Here is a 23,417-nt window from a genome sequence, read left to right as displayed (position 1 = left end):
AGTAAGAAATAGGCAATGTAACAGACTGAATGAACAGAAGGTAATGGATGACAGGCACATGAAATAAATGCCATATGAATAACTACAACCATGACCAAGTGTCCATGACATCATAGGCAATGTAACTGACTGATCAAATACATCACAGAGGTAATGTCCATAGCCTACTGGCACCTTAACCCCCAACCACAGTCTGTGCCTCTCTCAGACCACAACCTAACCATACTAACCAGCCACAACCTAATCATGCTGTCTCAAACCCCCAAAAGAAATGGAGCAAAGTGTTGGAAGCTCCAGTCAGTCTATCCTGCACAAAAGAAGTCACTACACAAAAGATAGATCAGTTAGGAAGCATGTAGAGGGATCTACATGTAGGAATTCTTGGCAAGCCATGTCCTTAGCCAAAGGACACAGTGGTTCTCAGCCATGTTGACAAAAGCATCACCCTGGGCCTTGTTGTCAACCAGATGGGAGAAAGCACATATCAGAGCCTCCTCACTGAACCCTGGCATGTACATCACTGCACTATACAGATCAGGGTTCAACACCTCAACCTTGGTCTCACGGATAGCAGAAGCAACATCCCTCACTGCCTCAGTCATACTGCTCATCACCAGATGATCCTCCTCAGTGAGGACAGACCTCTTCCTCTTCTTGCTAGGACCAGAACCACTACTGACCTCCATTGTATCCTTGGGTGCTTCTCCAAAGACCTTAGCAACATCATCAATGCACTTGGCTGCCTTGTCCTCATCATATGGTTCAGTCTTCATTGAGGTATCTGTAAAGTCAGATGGGCTACCTAGAGCCTCATTAGAACCCATAGCATACTTGCCAGTGGCCAACCCATTTCCAAAAATGATCATCATCTCCTTGTAGTTCTCAATGTGTTTGTTCAGAAATTCAGCATCCTTAGGGTGTACCTAATTGTAGTGTGTATGATTAGTTAGAAATGTTAGAAATAAAACTAAAGGATCAGGATAAGAATAAGGTAAGGAAGATCTAGGCATCCCACACACCTTGATGTGTCCCTTATAGTGCTCCTCATCAAGGCTGATCATGCAAGTCTCCTCAACCCAGAGCGCACCACTTAGTTCCCTAAGCTTGGACACCCTCATCCATCTCTGTCTCCACTTCCTCAAGTGGTCATACACTTGAGTACCAGTCACTTCATTGCCACTAAACTCCTGCAGGTACGCAACTTGGTTCAGGTGGACCTCCTTGAAGCCCTTGTCTGTTCTAACACCACTCTCAATCAGCTGGCACATACGGCGCAGGACAAAGGAAGACATGGCACTAGTCCAGCGCATAGCACCCCTAGGGCGCTGCTCTGCACCAGCCCTAGCAATCTGGACAACCTCATCAGCCACCGCCAGATCAATCACCCCAACCTCCTCAGCCATCCCTAATGAAATGCATGCTTAACATCATTGCACAAACCCATTGCCAGATGATCAGACAAAATAGAATGTAATTGATGCATGCTTAACATCATTGCACAAACTCATTGCTATATGATCAGACAAAATAGAATGTAATTGATGCATGCTTAACATCATTGCACAAACCCATTGCCATATGATCATACAAAATAGAATGTAATTGATGCATGCTTAACATCATTGCACAAACCCATTGCCATATAATCAGACAAAATAGAATGTAATTGATGCATGTTCAACATCATTGCACATGTACTTAGCCTCAGGGAAGGTAAAAGAAATAGAGGAATAAATAATCATTGCACATGTACTTAGCCTCAGTGAAGGTAACAGAACAACAGTGGAATAAATAATCATTGCACATGTACTTAGCCTCAGTGAAGGTAAAAGAAATAGAGGATGAAATGATCATTGCACATGTCCATAGCCTCAGTCTAGTTGTTCATACAACATATTATTACATCATCATTGCACAAGTGCATTGGCTCAGCTAACAGAACAACAGTTGATCATTGCACACAAAATAGCAAGCTCTACACATGAGAGGTGCTCCTATTGTTCCACATATCATTTGCAATTTCATTCCTTCTAGTACCCCAAGCTACATTGTCATCTGTCTGAGTACCATCAGCAAGTGCAGTACTACTACAATTAGGTTCCCATGTTGCTTCATCAGGAAAAACCTCATCCTGACCATGGCCAATTATCCAATTATGAAGAATACAACATGCAAAAATTAATTTGACTTGTGTCTTGAATGGGTGGTAGGGCTTGTTGTCTAGAATACGGAATTGATTCTTTAAAGCCCCAAATGCCCTCTCAACTGTGACCCTTAGGCTTGAATGCCTCAAGGTGAACAACTCTTTCTTATTGGTAGGATAATTTCTTCCACCATATTCTTTCAAGTGGTATCTAGTGGCTCAGTAAGGGGGCATAAATCCAGGACGACATGCATAGCCAGTGTCCACTAGGTAGAACTTACCTAAACAATTAATTAGGTAGCCAAGAATCAGTTGTAGTGGTTATGTGAAATCCCAATTTGTGGTTTGTCTAAAAGTTTCTGTTACAAGTACCTGGAGGAACCCTTAACCCATCATCCCTCTCTAAAGCATCAGCTAGAATGAGTGCATCATGTGCAGATCCCTCCCATCCAGCTAGCACATAAGTGAACCTCAGATCAAAGTCAACTGCAGCAAGCACATTTTGAGTAGGATAGTGCTTCCTACCCCTGAATGCTGCAGATATCTTTGCTGGTACTCTAGCATGAACATGAGTACCATCTATTGCACCAATACAGTCCTACATTATAGCAAGACTTGTGATTAAAGTTTGGTCAGGACTGCAGTTAGGTAGAGGTAAACCTTAGATTCATTTAATTACCTTAAAATAAGGATACCACCTTGGGCTTGTTCTGATTTTAAGTGTTGTCTCAGTTGATGGTGGCCTTATCATCTCTCCCCTCAGCTCACCAATAGCATACAAGACCTCTCTGAAATACCTACTTACTGTTTCCATGGATCTCCTAAATGTTTGGTGGATTACTCTAAATCTCTGGTTGTGTCCCACAACATGGAGAAACATTGCTACTTGTTCCTCCACAGTAATGTTTATTATGTCTCTTAGCAAGTTTCTGTCCCTAAGCAGGTTACACAGGTTGAAAAAGGGAGCTCTACGCATACGCAACATGTTCACACATTCTATGTCATTACAATTAAAAATTTTGTTCAGGTTGGCTTGGCATTCCTCATCCATGGCACTCATTGGGGCATATGTGATCTGAGTCTGTGAATTATGGGCCACCCTCAGCCTACTCATGAAGTATGCATAGATGACAGACACAAAAGCAGCAGCTTTTATCACAAGCATGCATCTCTGCTCGACAGGGTTCATCTATTACAAAATGCAAAGCATGTCTCAGGAAAACAACAAATCATTTTTAGCATTCAACAAGTGGGTCAGGAAAAAAAACTGCATCATCGCCTAATGCACAAGTGCTCAGATATAGGTAAATCAGTGTAATAAGAATGCATCATTAGCTAAGGACATGCGCTCAGTTTTCATATTTATAAAGTAATATCATCGGCTAAGAACATGTGCTCACTGTTGAAAGTAAATAAGCATTCATCATCGGCTAAGAACATGTGCTCAGTTTTCAGAGTAAGTAAGCAACCATCATCGGCTAATGACAAAGGCTCACTGGAAAAATCGTTACCGCTAGCTCCTTGTAAAAAAAAAGTCGGAGGGCTTTCAAGAGTTCAACGGGTAAGGCAAGATAAAGGCAAATCTGCACATGAGGGAAAGGGATTAGTATCACAACATGCAAGATCCAATTGGGAGAAACAAGAACAGATCGAAACCCTAAAAGAAAAAACTTGCCTTTTTACCTCCAACGAAATCACCAGCACGGATCCGACCCTACAAATGCTCAAAACATTAGGACCCCAAAAAAACCGATGGGGAAAAGGGAGCAACACCAGATCTGCGAGGGATTACAGGTTACCTGCTCTCTTTGCCATGAAACCCCGACGAATCGAACCTCAAACCTGCGGAAAATGAAGAGAGGGAGAAGCGAAAGGTCAGCCATCGATTGAATCGAGCCTCAAACACCGTGGATCTGGAGCACAAGGAAGAGGAGATGCATCACCTGCTACCACCAGTCAGATCTGGACGAGCAGGAAGAGGAGGACACGAGGAAGCGGGAGAGCTCAGAGCGGAGAGCCAGAGGGCGAGTGCGAGGGAGAGAATGGGGAGAGGGGCGGCGGCGGTGAAGATATAACGCGGATGGATGGCGCGAAAGGGGCGGCGGTAACCGTAGCTTCCCGCGCGCGCCCTCACATCTCCCGCCTGCATCTGAAGAGCCATTTTTTCTGGGCACCGAGGGCGCGCTCGCGTCTCGCACGAGCCAGGCCGCCAAGAAACGGAATCCATTTTCGTTTCCCGGCAGCTAGGCTCGGCGAGCTATCTTGCACGCCGAGGGCCAGGCTCAGGACCCCATACAAGCATCCAATCACTGCATCCCGAGGGCCAGGCCAAGGCATATACGGGGAACCAAACGCGCCCTGCATGTTTCTCTTAAAATGACTGTAGCATGGTCAATCTACTGTTGTTAGTATAGCAGAAGTGGAGGACTGTTTGTGGACACAATGTTTCTTACATGTTCTTAGAATGACTGTAGCATGGTCAATCTACTGTTGTTAGTATAGCAGAAGTGGAGGATGTTTCTGTTTCAAATAAATTCATCTTTGATAGTATAATTAAATTCATCTTCGATGTTTCAAATAAATTCATCTTTGATGGTATAATTAAATTCATCTTCAATGGTATAATTGATGGATCTCGAAATGAAAAAAGGCAGAGGTGGAGATAATACAAATGGGAAATCATACGATTTGCTGGTGAAATGATACTGCGTGTAGTAGATCACTAGGAAGATTGGCGCGCTCCTGTATGCAGTGCACGGTCTTATATATTCAGCATTGTGTCGCCACGTAAGACATTAATGGAACAAAAGAGATAGAGCAAGTTACAGCAGCGGTTGACATAAGAAAAATAGGAATCATCAGCTTTTTTATACACTAAGAATTTCTAAGAGTAGCGCAACAGGCAGGTCATCTAAAAAAAGTTACATCATTCTTGCATGTGCCCAAGAAATGAGTTGACAGTAACTGAAAATGTTACATTAATTACAACAACAATCATGTCATAGGTACGCATCGGTTTTTGCCACCAAACAATTGCAATACAAAGAAACTGTTTCGACGTTATCTGCAAAAGTCTTTCATGGAAAAAAATAGATCTCATGGTGGTAAGTTACAGCATAGCACCTTACCCTTCATGTCATCTGAAAGGTTCTGCAAAAATGAGGAATTCCTCTAGAAATCATATAGCACGCTTAGTCTGAAGAGGGGAACAAACATATTATTTTAATTGTCAAAGAGCTCCCCTCCACGCATAAAGGTACAGTCATGACAACCAAATACAGATAATATGATATCAGACTTTGAAAGACTGCTGAAAAGTGCGAACTATCATCGAGTGAATAGGTGTGAAGTTTGTAAGCATAGAGAGGAGATTGCCTTTAGGGCTCTAAGAAGCTCCATTCTCCTGCCAATAGCTGACACAATTCTCCGTGCCTTGCCCCGCTGCACCCACAGGCCTCGCTACACGGAAAGTCTGTGCCTGCCTTTGGCGATTCTCCGTGCGATCACCTTGCGCCCACCCTTGGTCGACTTACTGCAGGAGCAGTGTAATAATAATGACATTAGTGCACCGAAACGCAAATGCATGAAAACAGAACTGTATATCATGCCCAAGCCAGCCACACTAAGACCCTTCTTGGATTCACATGTAGCAGAAATATGTAAAGTACAGTGGATCGTTTATCACTTGAGGAACAATCATCTTTTGCATGACGAAATATTCGCGAAATACTAGTAAGTAGCACACAGTCGAACTGGATCAGGGCGTGTAGAGAGGGACCCTACCGTGTAAGAAAACCATGGGTTCTTTTCCGCTTGATGGTACTGGGCTGGTAAGTTCTCTTTATTAGCAGAAGGGGTTCATTAGCAGCAGGATTCTCAACTGCAAATAGGAAAAGATATGCAACAGATTAGTAGACACGGAAGGTGGTCCAACTCATCACGGAAATAAAAGCAACAATAATTTGATCTGCTCCCAGATCACAAGTCACCTAACACTACAACACAATTTCAGGAGCAGAAGAAACAAGGAACAGTCACAGTTTAGCACCATGTAAGTAAACAATCCAGCATAGCAAAAGGAATGCTTGTGTACTTGAGTATCAGTCAGACACTTTCTACCCAATTTCAGGCAATCAGTAGCAGATAACAAGGGGCAATCACCATTTGGCACCGTGTAAGTAAACAATCCAGAATAGCAAAAGGAAATCCGTGCTCTTGAGTATTTCTCGACCACTTTCTACCAAACTCTAGGATTCAATTCAACATAACCATATCTTTATGAGCTGTGAGAAGTTCTAAAGCTACACCCAGTCTCAATTTTAGGCTTCCAAATGATTCCACATACAACTGCACACCGTACCAACCTTTGTTGTTCTACGACCGAAGTATCGATTGATATTCAACAAAACAAAAAGGCATAATAGAAAATTCAAATGGTACATATAAGCTATGCGTGCTCCTATACACAAGAGTTATCAAACTAGAAGCACCACTTTTTCTCGACGTACCGATGAGCTGCCTTAACCCTTTGACAAGTATCACATTCAGAACCTTTGTCCACCAGAATCTTTGCTATTTCTCATTACATCCTTTGTCCACCAGAATCTTTGCTTTAAATCTTGGTACATCTTGTTATTCCCAGGATGAATAGAAAATCTTGATAGATGGGCTTCATCCAGGATTGTTTTCCTCAAATCCATGTCCTTGGGTACCACTATTCTATTCTTGAAATAGAGTACCCCATTCTCATCTTGGGTGAAACAAGAAACTTCACCTTTGCTTACCCGATCTCGAAGAATTCTCGTTCCTTTGTCTTCTTTCTCAGCTTTTACTATATGCTCCTTTAAAGTATCATGCAAAGTAATATTCTGAAGAGTACCTTGCATTACTATTTCCAAATTCAAATCTTCCAATTCTTTGCATAAGGTCTTGAGGCTTGGTTGAACAGTAATGCAGTGGCATTCAGCTTTCCTACTTAGAGCATCTGCCACTACATTAGCCTTACCCAGATGGTAATGGATTTCCAACTTGTAATCTTTAATAAGTTCCAACCATCTTCTTTGCCTCATTCAAATCTGATTGAGTGAAGATATACTTCAAACTCTTGTGGTCCGTACAAATATGACATTCACTTCTGAGAAGGTAATGTCGCCATATCTTTAAGGCATGAACCACGGCAGCAAGCTCAAGATCATGAGTAGGGTAATGCTCTTCATGTCGCTTCAATTGTCGAGAAGCATAAGCAATAACCCTTCCTTCTTGCATAAGCACACAACCTAGTTTGAAATGCTTCTCAAGGTTAGGTTGAGCTAGCACTGGGGCTGTGGTCAATAACTTCTTCAGCATTTGAAATGCTTCTTCACATTCTAGATTCCATCCAAATTTAACTTCTTTCTTCAAATTCAGTTATTGGTTTGGAAATCTTGGAAAAGTTTGGAATGAACCTTCTGTAATACCCGGCCATTCCAAGAAAACTTCTCACTTCATGGACAAATGTTGGCGGTTTCCAGTCCAATATATCATTAACTTTCCCCAGATCAACTTCAATGCCTTTTTCTGACAAAACATGTCCAAGGAAAGGTACCTTCTTTAGCCAAAATTCACACTTGCTAAACTTGGCATAAAGTTGATGTTCCCGGAGCCTGTTCAGAACTGTGCTTATAGGAGTTCACAGGATTCATCAATCCAGTGTTCATAGGAGTTCTTGAGAGTTGAGAGGAAGGGTTGGGGCCTGGGGGAGCTATGCAAAAGGAGGACGAGAGGGAAGATGGGGTGGACAGCACTGGACTCCGGGAAGGAAGCAGCGATGGTAAAGGAGGGAATGGGAGATCGCTAGATAGAGAATTGATACACAATACCAAGCGCAAAGAAACGGACGAAGTTAACGGGATGGTAAAATTCTTTAACGGAGCAACCTTTCGATGGTAGTTTTCTAGAACTCAAACTTTTAGTGGTATTTTTCTAGAGTGTGAATCTTTTGGTGGTACAGATCTAATTTAAAACAAATTTTTAGAAGCCCTACTGCTTGCGAATCATAAAGACACAGCAAAAGCATTAAACATTTGTTTGTCCAGCACATTCAACATAACATATCTTTATAAGCTGCGAGAAGTTCTCAACTTGCACCCAATCCCAATTTTTGGTTTTCGATGATTCCACATCCAACTGTGCACTGTACCAATCTTTGCTTTCTACTACCGAACAAAATTCATGGTACAAAGGTCATACCATAAAATCCAAATGGTGAATACAAACTATATGCACTTCAATGCACACGAATGACCAAACTACAAGCACAACTTTTCTTGAGAAAAAGATGATCAGCCACTGATCTTACTTTTGACATAAACAGAATAACACAGATTTAGAAGCGCTACCGCTTGTGAATCACACAGACAAAAGCACGGGCACTAAACACTCATTTGTCCAGCACATACTCATTAGTGAACCTGAGGCACGCACAAATCATTCACCTTGGTGGTAACATATTCAAAATATTGCACCAAGGTATAGGACAAACAAGTCAGGTGGTATCTGCTGAAAGACTCAAGCTACAAACAAGCACCATCACCTAAGGCAAGTAATATTAGCATATCACCATTCACCAAGAATATAATGGGATTCTATAAAACAAGCTTGCAGGGACGAGAAATGAAGCGCATAATGTCAGAAACCATGCCAATTCTTCCCAAGCACGCAATAACCCAACTACCCAAGGCTTAATGCATCTGTAATCGGCTAATGGCAAATTGGTAAAACTGCAAATCACAGACATAGTGCACCACAACGGAAACCATGCGAGTATGAGTACTTACGCGCCACAATCTGTATAAACAACGAATTGTAAGGCACCGCAACATTTCCCCCTATTTCTACATCCAGCAATCGTCACTGATCCGAGCCCAACTGTAGAACTTAATCACGGGCCAATTCATGAGCGAGCGCGCGAGAGAGAAGCGGTACCGTCGTCGATGAAGAATCGGAGCGAGGGGAGGCCGCAGGGGAACGAGATCTCGCAGGGGACCGAGGTCAGCCTCGCGACCGCCTCCGCCTCGTAGGCATCCACCGCCGCCGCCGGCGGAGGCGGGACGTGCGGCTGCAGCCTAGCGAGCGGCGGCAGCCCGGCGCGGAGGAGGGGCTGTGATGGGGACGCGAGGAGGCGGCCGAGGAGGGACGATCCCGCCCGCGCCACCAGGGACTTGGCCGCCGACGCCATCGCCGAGCACCTTAAACCCTAGCCTTCTTCTCCGCACTCCCTGCCTCTTCTGTTCTCTCCCTCGCGGTGAATGGTGTGTGTGGGTCTCGAGTGGGCCGAACGATGATGTTGGTAAGGCCCAATAATTAAGGGCCGTGTTAAGCGACGCTTCTTCTTTTTCTTTTTGGTGCTTTGCTGAAACAGCAGCCTCGAGCTGAAGTAAAATTCGTCGCCAGGGCACAGAGATTGTTGGTGGCACGCTGCTGCTGACTTGCGGTGTCAACGGTCAACGTGGGTGGAGCCAGCTGGCACGGCATATTCCGGAACTTAGATGGAATGGATCAAATGCTCATCCAAGAAGCTGATGAAATTTTCTCCCTGATGATTATCCGATTAACTCGAAATCGATTACCCTTTCTTGCACGGCCGGCTCGCCAAACGGTCGTGACTATCAACTTCATGTGCAAGGGCTACACATGCTCGATCGTCATCTCTTCACGGAATGAATTACCATGCGTCATCATCTTCAACTAGCCTCATGTGCAGCAGCGTCCTAGCTAATCATGTCTGCTGAGTTCGAGGTCACTTCAGGTGCAAAATTGAAATCCCATGGGTTTTTCTTCCCACGCAGGCTTTGCTCCTTCCTGTCGTTGGCGTCAGCTGCCACGGCAAATCCACGGCCGGAAAGCGGAGCGATCATGTGCCTTGAGGTCAGGTCATCAGGGGGGCAGAGATAACCACATGCCCTCGATGGCCTGCAACTGCTGATTGAATTCGATGCCTGAAAGAGAGCCGGTGAAGACGCCTCCGGTTGGGCTTTAAGTGATGCTGTCATGCCGTGAAGGGAGATGGATCAGCTAACTCCTATTCATGGTCGTGTTCATGTAACCATCGATCCACGTGGTCAAGCAACGTCGTCACTAGGCAGCTAGCACCAGCTAATTGATCGATGATCCAAGCGAAAAGTCTCACCCCTTAACGCTTCATTGTATATGACATAAAAGAAATGTTAAAATATAAAATAGTTTATCCATCGTATAATTAAGCTTTGAACATAAAACCAAGCTTGTAAAAAGATAAACAAATTTCATTAAGGATTCAGTTGATCCAGTTTATCTTCTTCTCTCATACTCCTAGATCTCAAGAAAATCTCTCATCTCAAAGATAAAGTGCTGATTTTAAATACCCTGGCATGTCTGAGCATCATTAGTTCATTTAGTTGTGTGATGTAAGGAGACTGAAAAATTAAGGTAGATCAAACTTCCAGAAACATGCATGGTAGTGCCAGGATATCTGTCACGACCAAGCTAGTTAATTGTGTGCTGATGCAAGAAGCAAAAGAAAGCGTACAAGATAGGCCAAAGAATATCCTTGTGTAACACTTCAGATCCAGTATAACAGTATAAAACTAGTTACTCAATTCTAGTAGTATACATGCCTGCCATGTGTTCACCTTTCTTTTCTGCAACAACCTCCTCTCCGGGAAGCATGATTGCGCTGGTTAAGGTCAAACCCAAGAATGAAGATATGTCTAGTTGTCTACTGCCGTATCAGAAGGACAGAAACCGATAGTTTTGTTTCCATGTTGTTCGGTCAATAAAGAAATCAAATGCCTAGTTAAAAACACAAGCAAAATCGAATAAGAATCAGATTATCAGAGGCTAATGGTTGCGGGCTGGGCTTACCGGAGGCCGACTTGACATGCTTAATTTTAATTGTGGCAGCGACTAATAGATGGTTCCATAAAAGGAGGACCACGACGTTACACACGTCCCCCCTGAGATCCTGAATACGCCTGTCCTCTTCTTCTTCTCTTCTTCTGTCCTTTGCAACAACTCTCCATTTCCTGATCAGTTCAAGGAAGATCGGTAAGACGCGTGCATATCCGATGCTTTACACGCTTATGCTTTTCTTTTACTCGAATGGTGATGTCGGGTGCTGTCAATAGTTTCTTAAAGGAGGTTGTTCTTGTTAATCAGAAGTTAGTTGGCATAGGTTGTTCTTGTTCACTGCGTTAGATCTCCTCACCTACTGCTATTTTGCCTAAGTATGGTCTTTTCTCTTCACTGCCAACAAGCTTCGTCACATTTTGTTTGGATTTTTTCTCTTGGATTTCTGTAGCAATGAGCTGGTTGATATCCCGAGGGTTGGACAATCAGTACCATGCTCTAGAAAGCCATGCATGATTCACCATGTCCCTTTGTGCCAAACACCATGAATTACAAGTTCAGAACTCCGAAGTTATTTTACATAGAAACAGCCGTGTTTGATTGCCGTCCCAGAATAACTTCTGTGTTATTCTGTGCTGATTGCTGAAGCAAACAATTACTGGATGTCTGGATCATGCGTGCTTTTCAGAATAACTTCTGAGGCAGAAGATGCTGACATCGCAGATTGCTTCCTCAAAATTAGCTGAAGTTTGCATTTAGGTTCCTTGAATCTTCTATGGTAGATTGCTTAAGCTTCTTCCTTGCATGTATATGATTATCGCAGTGTAAGAGGAGGAACAGAACAAGATGTTCTTTCAGCGGAAGAACTCAAAGAAAGTCAAGGACTCTGAAGGATCGCAGAAGAAGGGAAAAGATAGCCGCGGGAAGAATGACCTTTTTGATCGTGCCAAGGGAGGGCTTGATGCCCTTGCAGGAAGCCTCCAGTCAGCCAAGAACGGTTAGTTATTTGCCTTCATGTTTTGCCTAAGTTTTGTGTGCAGAAATGCCATTTAGTTTCATAGGTAGCTATTCCTCCTTGCGTTCTTCAGCCTCTCTCTAAGTACTTGACAAGATAGGATGATACTGGTAGCATGCCCACTTCTGATCACAACAAAAGCAGCCAATGGTTTGGAGTTCATGTTGTCATTGTTAGATAATAACACGGCAAATACTGTAGATGATTGATAGCTGCAGATAAACTTTTAATTTTCTAAATAGATGGTTTTGAAATTGCCTTGATATGGACCTGAAAGGCTACATTTTTATGTTGCACGTTTTTCGGTCAAGGTCAACATAATAGAACTGCTGGTTCTGATAATTGATAGATATACTACATTATGGAAATTCAAAGAAACGTCTAATTCCCAGAAGCTTTCAAGCTGAATTCAAAATGTGATACCAGATCGTGCCTTGCATATTACTTCCACATTAGCTGTCCTAAATCCTAATAGGTAGTAGCTAATAAACAGGTAACCACGATGTACTTTTAATATTATTTCCTGCTCCCTGACCTTTGGGGTTGATGGACAGATGCCGAGACGGCGACGGAGAAGCTTCAAGGAGATGTGAAGTCAGGCATCGAAACGATCTTGCACAAGGGCTCAGGCCTTATTGAGAAAGCGAAAGAAGAACTCGGAGGTCACTCCGAGGCCAGCCGTTCAAAGGAACTAGGTAAGCTGCACTCATTTAGAGTGTCTTTCAAGGGAAAAAAGGGTTGCAGCTTGCAACATTTCATGAATCTTGCATCCAGTTGATATGGTCCTTGTCGATGTTTTTCAGAAAACAAAAAAGTAGCACTTTGTGTACATTTGTGTAGTGCAGTTCAACTTCCACGTTAGATGTTTTTCTTGCAGTACAAATTAAATTAAGATCATAAAAGATTTGAAGTGAAACCAATCCTTAGATAAATCTTCAGCATATGGCACATAAATAATAATTCTGAAGTAAACTACGTTTACAATGTATCTAATGGGAAAACAAAGGCCCAGCCCAGGTTTATCGTAACGTGATACTTATTAGGATGTGACTCTAAATGTCATTGGAACATGGATGCGTCCGGCCTTTTTTTTTTTCGAAACGAATGTGGATGCATCTGGAAATGTGAAGCAATTGAAACTTTTTTCCTGATTAGGTGAACTATCTTCTCAGATATGACCCTTTTGAAGGAAATACTCATATACTACGAGCTATGTGATTAATAAAGCAGTGATGTTACACATGGCTCATGGAGCAAAGGTTGATTTGATTTCAGTCATGATCGTGGATTAGGTCGGCTTGGATCATGATAGCGAAACAGATCATTTGGACATACGCAACGAAAATATCACACAAGATGTTGAAAACAAACTAAGTTTTCTCTAATGATGTCAAGACAAATTGTAGATGATGCACTCAACAATGCAATTATCGGGGTAAAATAAAGCTGGAAATTGTTAAAGAAAAAATGCCTTGTGTTTAATGAACATTTCATAGCTTCAAAGAACTGCATTTTATTTATTTTTTGCAAATTAGAACTGCATTTCTTTAGCGGCCTACCTTAATCGGATTTGGTCTCCTGGCCTATAAGCTTGCTTAGCTTTCCTTCCAAGTAAAAGCAGCTTTATGCACACAATGATTGTCTAGGATGTTGGCCATGTGTGATTGAAGGAGTACCTGATACTTCGCAAAGAAAAAAAAAGGAGTACCTGATACCATTTTCCAGATTGTTTTTCTCCATGATCCAATCCAAATCTGAAAAAAAAAATCCAAGCAAATAAACTGTCCTTCAGACATCATCGGTGAGCTGAATACAGCAATTATCTGAATTTTTTTTGGTGAGAAAGTTACAGCTCAAGCACCACGTTCCTTTGTCTTCTTAGTGGGCCTGCATCTGCTAGATGGTCATTAGTTGACCCTAATACATGCGTACCACACAAACAAAATCCCATAATTCATCTCCATTTGTACAGACAGGAATTCACAAACAATAATAACAATAAACATCAACAACAAAGAATCCAACTGCTATCTCCCATATATTCTTCTGGGATCAATGCAGCTATAGCAAATACAGTACTGTTTCAAGATAAACAAAGCAACCTTTGATTGACCCAGCTGGAGCAGAGACACTCTGTATGACAAAAGCTGCGCCGTGCAAGCCACGATGCAGGATCATATCCTCCTCGACCAACCACCATGAATGCCTGCAGCTTGCCAGCGTCCATTTTCGCTGTCACTCTCCTGCACTGTCCTACCATGCAGTATCATTATGCATGCCAGGGGTGCTTGTGTGTATATAATACATTAAACATTAGCTTCGCATTAGTAATTTAGTCCATATCAAGGGGCTCAGTTAGAGCCGTAACCCAGAAAGCCAGAATTCTTCAGCTTCGCATAGTACACATCAAAAAGTCTGCGCTTTTCGGTTTTCTTCAGTTCAGCTTTCCCCATTCATTGCAAACTTCGACGCCCTTCGAATCTGCAGTTTTTTCAATTGGTAAGGGTCTCTTCTTTTCACTGCAAAAGTTTGATTCAGCCGATACCTAACCTAGGATGACAGATCCTTGTTTTCTCGGCTCTTGCAAGCTCGTGTGCGATTGCTTTCTCGCTCTATCTGCTCTTTTGATTTTGGTGTATGTTTCTGTTTTGGGATTTGGCATCTTTACTGTTGTCTTGAAGAATCCTTTTCCTGTCGAATTGATCAGTAAGAAGATAGTTTCTTTCCCCTGCTTTGTGTTTTACTGATAATTCACTGATTGGGGTGTGATGATTGCGTTCAGTAACTAGGGATTTATTTAAAGGGAAAAATGGAGAACGTGTAATTAACCCATGGATCTCATCAGTATTTCTTATGGTGAGGCTTGAATTAGGGAAAGTGTAATTAACTAACGAACACTTCGGTTCTTGTTCATCTCGTCGTTACTCGCTTGTAAGGAGCTATTTTGACCCAAACTTCAGATGATGCATGTGATTGAAAAATGCTAAATTAGGTCCCCCTTTTTTTCTTTATTTCTTTCTCTCTTCAGACCATACCATTTTCTCTAATAAGCATTCGTGTCGATTTTGCAGAGCAAGGAAGCGAAGAACAAGGAAACAAGGACATGGATGCTTTAAGTGCAGTTATGGACAAGGTGAAGAGCCACCCGGAAGTGGTGGAGAAGGTCAAGGACGAGGTTAAGAGCCTTGCTCATGCTCTTCATCTGCGGAGGCATGGTAAGGCATCTGATCTTCCATTGTTTTTGGGATTGTCTCTGGCAATTTACCTGACTAAATTGGTGAATTTGTTTTCATCCACAGCCTGATTGTTGAACATTTGCAATCATCCTTTCCTTGAACAGGATCTAAAGATAAAGAACCTGAGGCTGAAGAGAAAGCAGAGGAAGGCGAAGCTGCCCAGAACGCTGACGTCGCCGCCTCTGCTGACAAGACTGAAGAATCGAATGTGGAGCAAGCAGTAGAAGAAATTCAGGCTGTCGTCGCAGCGGTGCAGCAGGAACAGACAGCCCCCACAACTGAAACGGAAACTCCAACTAAGACTGATGCTACTGCTGAAACTTCAGCTGAAGGAGAGAAGCCTGAAGAAACAAACAGGGAGGTGGAGAAAGATGACCCGAAGAAGCGGCTCGATTTCTTAGGGTTCTTCGCCATGCTGTTTGAGAGGTTCTGCTCCCCTGCCAACAAGAAGAAAGATTAAGTGATATGCAGGTCAGGTGTGGATTTCTCGTTTTGTGATCATGGACTTGGAAACTACATGGAGATGGAATTGCATTGGGATTGCGGGTGGTGTACAGTTTGCAGTTATATGCTTCTCTTCAGACAAATCTGCTGTTGGTTTTTACTCTCTTCTATGGTGATGGATGCATGGATATGGTTTATTTGGTGTAGTTCTTGTCAACCTTGTGGAATTGATTTTATTTATATGAACAAATGATTTATTTTCAAGAGCTTTCTGTGCCTCAAGTGCTGTAGACATTCTTTTTTGTTAAGATAATGTAGTGTATGTGTGGGAAGCACGAACATGTAAGGACCCGTTTTTGCCAATTGTGAAGTAAAATGTTTGCTCAACTCAAGTAGCAATCTCCATTCCTTGGAGTTGTTTCCTATGTGTAATCAAGCTGAAATAAAAGAGTTGGTTGTAACTATGAAAGGGGCCGATCAGTAGTTTCAAACAGGAAAAACAGAACTGAATATATCACCAAATGAACTTCAGGGAAGAAGAAATAAATCTTCCGGTGCTTCTGGCAGAACAAACAGACCAATCAAATCAGGCTTTGCAGCAGCTCAAATCAAATCAAGCTTTGCAGATTCTACTGACGGAACCCATCAAGACTTCATCCTCGTCTTTGCTATCCTTTGCTCCAAAAACATCATTCAGTCACAGTTGGTAATACTAGGTTAAAAAATTCAGATCAGAATCTCCAATCATGGTACTAATCTTGTATAGTTAATGTACAGCAATCTCATGTAGCCATTATATTTACGGTTACAGATCACAAGTAGCATAATTGATTTTATGAGCAACTCAACAGAAAGTTACAGGCACAGATCCAATTGACCTATATACAATAATTTGCATCCTGTTCAACACAAGGATAGGATTCTTAACAAGAACCACAATGCCACAGACTAGAGTTTCTCAATTTCATTGGCCCTAACATAAGGAGGCAAACATTGCTTCATTTGTTAGCACCTGATGATGCATGAACTCTCTCTCGGGGAGGAACTCCTAGCAATGTCTTCATCATGTCATATGTTGTGAAACCGATTGCTACGGAAGGAACAACCTGACAAATTATAGACAAAACTTGACATTTATGACAGTGCAAGATGAACATCCATGTTGTCGCTGTCACTCATAAGTCATAATTGCAAACAAGTAAAATAAAACAAGGAGCAACTAAATATGAGTGTTTGCATAAACAGATCTGTCATTTTTCACCTTGCAAAATTTGCAATTAGTTACTCATTTTTCAAATTTTGGCTTTTGGAAAGAAAATGTTGGTCTGGCTTATTACCTTGACATAGTTAAGGCTCAAGCCAGCAAAGAGCTGTCTCCACCCTTGGCACCTAATGATGAGCAAGAGACCCTGGAAAGTTCCTCTTATACGGAACCCATCACTTGAATTTTGAGGCTGCTTGCTTTGAACCTGAAGACAGAAAGTCTTGTGAGTAGTGACCAAACAGATAATGCAATCAAAACTGCAGTTTGCATATTATCTATTGATAGAATATAGGAATCTTACCTGCATTTGCCTCCGGACAACATCCAACGGATAAGTGAGGGTTTGCCCAAATAGACCAGCTAAAGCTCCACAAGAGAGCTTCAGTATAACAGATTTCTTGTAATCTTCTGGAACTCGAGATTTCAGATCTTCATATATGTAAAATTTTAAGCCAGCGTATGGAAGAATACCAATCAGAGTTGGGCCTGTAATCGATTAAAATAATTTTGAAACCTCCTCACACGCATTGCATTGGATGGCCTAAATACGTAGCTCAAATAATGTAATGAGAAGTTTCAGGATATTCATGTGGTAGCTCAATAGCTCATCCTAACTAATATGTTTAGCCCTGACAACTGTGAGAAAAGTCAATTGTATTTCAGATCACCTGCAAAACCAGTGTTCGATATTTCTAAAGCAACAAAATAGTGATGCCCCTTTCATTGACACCAAAAAATAGAACTGAAGAAAGCCTATTTGGCACCAAACTACCTTGACACATAGCATCTTGTTACAACGTAAACAAAGACGTGCAAGCGTGCAGCATTAACAGACATGGAAGTGCGGAAAAAGATTTTATATGATAGCTTGTTGCCCACACACTAACGAAGCAACAAACACTGTTACTTCTAATCATAGCAAGGAAATGAGACCGAGAGGATGACATACCTACTCCACGATATAAAGATCGTGCACCTCCTTCCTTGTAAACAGTCTTGAAGACATCTTTTATACCGTTATACGTTTGTTGTCGACCAGAATTTCCCAAAGCATTGCCAGATTGGCCCACATTTGAAACCTTGGAGCAAACGTGAAGAAATTAGTATAAACAGCCTTGAAGCAATCATTGGTAGCAACAATATACCAACAGCCAACATGGCATGAACAAGTAATATTGCTCAGAGGATTGTTCCAGCAATACTACTATCAATGGAGACCCTTCATACCTTCACTACAATCAAAGGAACGAATGAAAAAAAAATGTATCAGTGGGCATGCTAATGCAATACCTGGTATGCCAGCTTGGTCCTAGCCAAGTCTAATGGGTATGTACACAAAACTGCAGTCCCACCAGCAGCTGAGCCAGCTAAAAGATCAACGATGGGCCCTGTACCTACTGATGGAGCAAAATTGTTCAATATCCAGCACCTATACTGCTCGTATGTCATGTAATGCAATGCCGCGTAAGGAACAATCCGAAGCACACTTGCACCGTTCCCTCTGCATGGGCAATAACAGAGCATCAGAATCATTAATTCAGTATATACTTAATTCAACAGCAAAAGGCCAAAGCACTCACTTGTAGAAGCCTCGGACTCCCTCATACTGCCACAGCTTCCTCAAGGACTGGAGGATCCCAAGGGACTGGAAACCTTCAGTTCTTGTCTGCAGAGCAAACAGCAGATGTGCAGCAAGTGAGCTAAATATCCACACAATCACCCTAACATTGAAATAGAGAGTACGAGCACTTCAGAAGTACTGAACCTGTAATAAGATCTTGACCCTCTCCAGTGGCGCCACCGCAGTCTTTGCAAATGCACCAGCAGCGCCGCCAGCGGTAAGCTCCTTGGCATAGACTGGGAGCAAGTCCAGAGTGGAAGCATTCACTTGCGCAGCCCCCGAGGCCGACGAGAAGGTGGACTCCTGCGAGGAACCCATCTCCCCAACTGCCCGGGATAATCAGGATGAGTAATACGTGCCCTCCCCACCACCACCACTATGAACATGAAACTAAACTCGGAGCAGGGTATATCTCTGTACAGGGCGGAATGTCCCAAGAATATTTCCCCAAAACCGGCAACACAATCTCTACTTTGCCTCCCCACCACTTGCATTAAACAGCACGGAAATGGAGATCAGAAGATAAGGTGGAATAGAATCCTGCACAGTGATCGGGCGTTAATCGCCCGCCGAACCCAATCTTTACCCTCTTAAGTGACTAAGTGAGCGAAAAGTGAAAGGCAAAAGCGGGGTTAAAATCTAGCGCGAGCTGGATCCCCACCCGGGACAGCTTTCACATCCCAAGGAGCAAAACTGTACACTCCCAAGGAGCCAAAAAAAATCACAGTACTCTCGCATCAGCAGGAACCGATCCACAAGCAGGCGAAACTCTCCGACCGATCAAGGAGTCGTCCCCGGGTTCTTCCTAGAGCGCGAGGAGAAGACGGGCGGATCCCGCGAGCCGCCCCTCCGCTCGCGATCGCAGGAGGGCGAGCGGGGACCCCCTAGCCCATGGGCCTGCGGCTAGCTCCGGGGACGGGAGGCGAGAGCAGGGGATAGTAGCAGCAGCCTCCCCGCCGCGGGCGGCGCGGCGGCGGCGGAGGCAAGATCGGGGTGAAGGCGGGTCGAGGCCGGGCAGGTCCCTCGCATCCACCGGATCGCGCCAAGGGACGGGGAGAAAAATACTCATCAAATGCGCGGGCTGTGCAGTGGGCGGGGGCGCAGGGGAGGAGGAACCGGCGGTGGTGGTGGTGGTGGCTGGGCGGCAGCGGATTCGATCCGGCCGGATCCCGTAGAAGAATCGCGAGGCGTTTGGGGAGGGAGGGATATGCCCCGGGCCGCTGCTTCGTGGAAGAAGAGGAAGGGGTGGTGGCGTCACATATATGATTTGTTGGTGCTGCTCGTCAAGGACAGCAGAGACAGGTGGCAGCTCCCACGTGGGAAACGGGGATGAGCTTCTAGTAGTCTACGAAGATATACGTGCCCCAAGCTCCACTCTGCTTTGGTGGATGCACACGGGGTAAGTGGGTGATGCCGTCTGGTGCCACAAGTGTCAACGAGATACGGGGACGTCCGTGAGAATCTCGCGGTTTCGGGGCCCTGTGCGATTTTTGGAACTGATCTCTCTCTTGCAAAATATAAGATTCCCTATAAAAACAATTCCTTTGCAAATGGAGTATCTTTTTTCTTACAATACCATATATGCAACGTACATGTACTATCTATCTATACGCATAGTATCAAGATTTAAACTTTACAATATTTAACTAATAATTTAACTATTATTTTTCTATTTTTATAATGTAATGTAAACTCTATAGGGTTGGATTCATAATCAAATATACTCTACGATGCTCTTAAGTTTAGAACTATAAACAATATAATATAAAATAAATAAATAGTCGAAGTGTTATTTGGAAAACCATGCCAAGTTATACTCTCTCCGTCCCACAATGAATACAATTTTAGTTATATGTCTAGATAAATTCTTATCCAGATACATAGTTAAAATTGTAAGGAAGTACCTTTTTGTGAGGGAGTATTTTTTTTAAGGGGAAAAGATGCTATGAGAACTTGGCAGAGGCATTTATCTGCTACTGTTCTAGGTGCTTGTCCAGTCATATTGACAGTATCATCAGGAATAAGATGAATAATGGGGTGTTTGGATCTTTAGTCCCAACTAAAATTAAGGTCACATCCAATATTTGGAGGTTAATTAGAAGGATCAAACATGAGCTAATTATAAAACTAATTACACAGATGGAGGCTAATTCCCGAGATGAATCTATTGAGCCTAATTAATTCATCATTAGCACATGTTTACTGTAGCATCACATTGTCAAATCATGGACTAATTAGGTTTAATAGTTTCGTCTCGCAAATTAACCTCCATCTGTGCAATTAGTTTTGTAATTAGTCAATGTTTCTAATTAGTATCTAAACATTTGATGTGATTAGGAGGTCGTAAAGAAACAAACGGGGCCTAATACACGTCTATCTTTTTCTCTCTCCTTTTACTATTCTTAAAGGGCCAACACGATGTTTACCTTTACGAAATTTGTCATTGGACTCGACGAGACTCTTCTGCGGTACTCCTGTTCTGCTATAGTTGAGTCGCTAATGCGTGGATTAGACCCACATGTTAGTGGGCTCAACCACAACTACGGAGAGATGTGCTGCAGGGATCTACTCCTCATTAGATTATTGTAGCCGAGTCTTACACACATAGCCAACTAGTAGAGAACTAACCTTCCATCCAGGTGCTTTTATCCCAGTTAACTTTGGATCCGGAACTAAAGTGCCTTAGTTTCGGGTCAAAAATCCACCACCAATAGTCACCGACGGGGGCTCTTTAGCCCCGGTTGTAATAACTAGTGGGACGAGGAGGCTTTTTATCCAGGTTGAAAACACCAACTGGGACTAAAGGACCCCCTTGAGTCCCGGTTGGAATTACCAACCGGGATTAAATCTTTAGTTCCGGTTGGTAATTCCAACCAGGACTAAATGGGGCCTTTTAGTCCTGGTTGTGTTTTTAACCAGGACTAAATATCTCCTCGAGCTTTATCTCCCCCTCTCTTTCTTTCCACCTTATCTTTTCCTCTCCCCTCCCTTATCGTCTCTCCTCCTCTCCCATCCCTTATCTTCTCTTCTCTTCCATGCCGAGCGGCGTGCGAGGGGCACGAGCAGCTGGTCGACGGGTGCGGAGCATTTTTTTATTTTTTTTAACCTTTTAGTTCCTGTTGGGAATACCAACCGGGACTAAAGTGGTCTTTAGTTTTGGGTGAATGATCCGGGACTAAAAGGACTCCCTTGTCTCAAAAATTTAGTTTCGGTTAGATTTTCAGGATCTATGGTCCTGTTCAACCAAACTAATGCCACGTGCCATGTTTTTCCCTCCCAAATTCTCCCAAGTTTGTGAACTTACTTCGCCAGCTAGTAGATTGAGAGGCATTGAGCACGTTGGCTACGTATTTATTGCATATAAAAGGAAAATTTTATGGGATCCCATCATCGCCACGATGGTAATTTTCCCCGCGTGACACGCTCGTACGCAAGCAACGCAATCCCCTGTGCACATCAACCGTGAACGCAAGTTTATCACAACAAACTAGAAACGAGAAATACGGATACACCTGTTGCAAAATGGGATCCAAGCCACCGAGACTTGACTGCAGAGGATCTCAATGCGTTGCGGAGCTTACTCAAACAGAGACCACACGTTTTTTCTCCTACCGATCCAAAGATAAACATTTGCCGCAACACAAGGTAGCTGGACGGTAAGTGTCTCTCAATTCGGGCCGGGCCGGATTAAGCAGTTCGCTTGCTGGGTCGTACGCAGTTCCGGAAATTGACCATAGCAGCTCGCGACCTCGCGTTAGTTAAACTTCTACTATAACAGCAGAATCTGAAATCAGAGGCATATAAATATAATCTAGTCTAGTCTAGTCTAGTATCATATCGCTGGAAGGAAAGGGGTACTGTTCACGAACACTGTTTTGTGTACTGTTCACGAATATTTTACCTCCGTGTACTGTTCACGAACACTGTTTATGTGCTGTTCACGAATATTTAATTAATTCCTATTCATATGGCTGAGGCCTTGTTTACTTCCCAATTTGGGAGTGACAAAATTGGCATTTTGCCATAAATGCGACACTGTAGCGTTTCGTTTGTATTTGTGAATTATTATCCAAATATTGACTAATTAGGCTCAAAAGATTCGTCTCGCAAAGTACAACAAAACTGTGCAATTAGTTTTTGATTTCGTCTACATTTAGTACTCCATGCAAGTTTGATGTGATGTGAAATCTTCTTTTTGCATAGTGCCAAAGTTGGGAGTTTGGAAGGAAGTAAACAAGGGCTGAAGAAAAACCGAGCGATGGGAGCCCGGCGCCGAGTTACTGTTACCGTGTTAGGGGCTCTTTTGGAAACCTCAGAACCCCGAGGGGATCCCGCTATTTTCCATGGGTCGGAAGCCCACGCGGGCAACTCACCATGGGCCGAATCAACTCCTCATTTGGGAGTTCATTGGACGGGGAGGTCAGACCGCATCCACGACTTTTCTTTGGGGCGAGCCGTCCTCACCTTGAGGGTCCTGACGGCGGATCCCCCTCTGCGTTGCGCATCGTCACCCAGGCACCCCCCCTCCGTGTCCCCGTCCCTGCCCGTGCTCGCCCCCCGCCGCCACCGCCGTGCTCGCCCCTCGCCGGCTTCTTCCTCATCTTCGTCATCGGCCTCGTGACCGCCACCACCTCCGTCCGAGCTTCAAGATCTACTCCAGGTTAGCTCCAAGAACCCATCCAAGTTCCTCTCCTAGGTGACCCTGTGGAACTAAATCCGGTGTGCATTATTTGACCCTGTGGCGTGAGAATTAGAAGTGCCAGATTTAGTTTGTGCAAACATTTTTGGATGATGAATTGACAATTATCGTTTTCTTCATACTAATTGTT

At 43.3% G+C, this 23,417-nt stretch overlaps 4 protein-coding genes across 4 annotated transcripts; 1 reads left to right on the top strand and 3 right to left on the bottom strand.

Moving 5' to 3' along the window:
* Nucleotides 1–338: 338 nt before the first annotated feature.
* Nucleotides 339–2,957, bottom strand: LOC117854702 (uncharacterized). The gene is made up of 4 exons (XM_034736927.2): nucleotides 2,823–2,957; nucleotides 2,516–2,741; nucleotides 1,020–1,405; nucleotides 339–923 (listed from the first exon to the last, which is right to left on the bottom strand). Exons 1-4 carry the CDS (start codon nucleotides 2,955–2,957, stop codon nucleotides 366–368), a joined length of 1,305 nt encoding a protein of 434 aa, XP_034592818.2. The 3' UTR covers nucleotides 339–365.
* Nucleotides 2,958–5,340: 2,383 nt separating this feature from the next.
* LOC117858771 (uncharacterized) lies at nucleotides 5,341–9,459 on the bottom strand. The gene is made up of 3 exons (XM_034741898.2): nucleotides 9,107–9,459; nucleotides 5,927–6,023; nucleotides 5,341–5,675 (listed from the first exon to the last, which is right to left on the bottom strand). Exons 1-3 carry the CDS (start codon nucleotides 9,357–9,359, stop codon nucleotides 5,603–5,605), a joined length of 423 nt encoding a protein of 140 aa, XP_034597789.1. The 5' UTR covers nucleotides 9,360–9,459; the 3' UTR covers nucleotides 5,341–5,602.
* A 1,574-nt stretch (nucleotides 9,460–11,033) lies between these two features.
* On the top strand, nucleotides 11,034–16,090 carry LOC117857094 (uncharacterized). The gene is made up of 5 exons (XM_034739587.2): nucleotides 11,034–11,206; nucleotides 11,832–12,005; nucleotides 12,578–12,718; nucleotides 15,095–15,238; nucleotides 15,364–16,090. Exons 2-5 carry the CDS (start codon nucleotides 11,855–11,857, stop codon nucleotides 15,717–15,719), a joined length of 792 nt encoding a protein of 263 aa, XP_034595478.1. The 5' UTR covers nucleotides 11,034–11,206; nucleotides 11,832–11,854; the 3' UTR covers nucleotides 15,720–16,090.
* A 330-nt stretch (nucleotides 16,091–16,420) lies between these two features.
* On the bottom strand, nucleotides 16,421–19,824 carry LOC117857093 (mitochondrial carrier protein CoAc1). Its single transcript, XM_034739586.2, has 7 exons — nucleotides 18,733–19,824; nucleotides 18,548–18,633; nucleotides 18,258–18,468; nucleotides 17,917–18,046; nucleotides 17,269–17,453; nucleotides 17,041–17,172; nucleotides 16,421–16,809 (listed from the first exon to the last, which is right to left on the bottom strand). Exons 1-7 carry the CDS (start codon nucleotides 18,904–18,906, stop codon nucleotides 16,702–16,704), a joined length of 1,026 nt encoding a protein of 341 aa, XP_034595477.1. The 5' UTR covers nucleotides 18,907–19,824; the 3' UTR covers nucleotides 16,421–16,701.
* Between the last annotated feature and the right edge of the window lie 3,593 nt (nucleotides 19,825–23,417).

The sequence above is a fragment of the Setaria viridis genome, chromosome 5 (assembly GCF_005286985.2).
Source record: "Setaria viridis chromosome 5, Setaria_viridis_v4.0, whole genome shotgun sequence".
NCBI lineage: Eukaryota > Viridiplantae > Streptophyta > Magnoliopsida > Poales > Poaceae > Setaria > Setaria viridis.
This window is presented reverse-complemented; position numbering and strand designations above follow the sequence as displayed.

What these genes read in the sequence shown, in the direction of transcription:
- LOC117854702 (XM_034736927.2), bottom strand. Translation starts at nt 2,957, where the DNA reads ATGGAAACAGTAAGTAGGTATTTCAGAGAGGTCTTGTATGCTATTGGT. An exon ending in GGTGGTATCCTTATTTTAAG is followed by an intron (nt 2,742 to 2,822) that starts GTAATTAAATGA and finishes GCTATAATGTAG; the next exon opens with GACTGTATTGGTGCAATAGA. An exon ending in TGGGTTAAGGGTTCCTCCAG is followed by an intron (nt 1,406 to 2,515) that starts GTACTTGTAACA and finishes GCATTTCATTAG; the next exon opens with GGATGGCTGAGGAGGTTGGG.
- LOC117857094 (XM_034739587.2), top strand. Translation starts at nt 11,855, where the DNA reads ATGTTCTTTCAGCGGAAGAACTCAAAGAAAGTCAAGGACTCTGAAGGA. An exon ending in CAGCCGTTCAAAGGAACTAG is followed by an intron (nt 12,719 to 15,094) that starts GTAAGCTGCACT and finishes TCGATTTTGCAG; the next exon opens with AGCAAGGAAGCGAAGAACAA. An exon ending in TCTTCATCTGCGGAGGCATG is followed by an intron (nt 15,239 to 15,363) that starts GTAAGGCATCTG and finishes TTCCTTGAACAG; the next exon opens with GATCTAAAGATAAAGAACCT.
- LOC117857093 (XM_034739586.2), bottom strand. Translation starts at nt 18,906, where the DNA reads ATGGGTTCCTCGCAGGAGTCCACCTTCTCGTCGGCCTCGGGGGCTGCG. An exon ending in GGGTCAAGATCTTATTACAG is followed by an intron (nt 18,634 to 18,732) that starts GTTCAGTACTTC and finishes TTTGCTCTGCAG; the next exon opens with ACAAGAACTGAAGGTTTCCA. An exon ending in TGAGCCTTAACTATGTCAAG is followed by an intron (nt 16,810 to 17,040) that starts GTAATAAGCCAG and finishes ATAATTTGTCAG; the next exon opens with GTTGTTCCTTCCGTAGCAAT.
- LOC117858771 (XM_034741898.2), bottom strand. Translation starts at nt 9,359, where the DNA reads ATGGCGTCGGCGGCCAAGTCCCTGGTGGCGCGGGCGGGATCGTCCCTC. An exon ending in CCGATTCTTCATCGACGACG is followed by an intron (nt 6,024 to 9,106) that starts GTACCGCTTCTC and finishes TCCTATTTGCAG; the next exon opens with TTGAGAATCCTGCTGCTAAT. An exon ending in ACCCATGGTTTTCTTACACG is followed by an intron (nt 5,676 to 5,926) that starts GTAGGGTCCCTC and finishes CTGCTCCTGCAG; the next exon opens with TAAGTCGACCAAGGGTGGGC.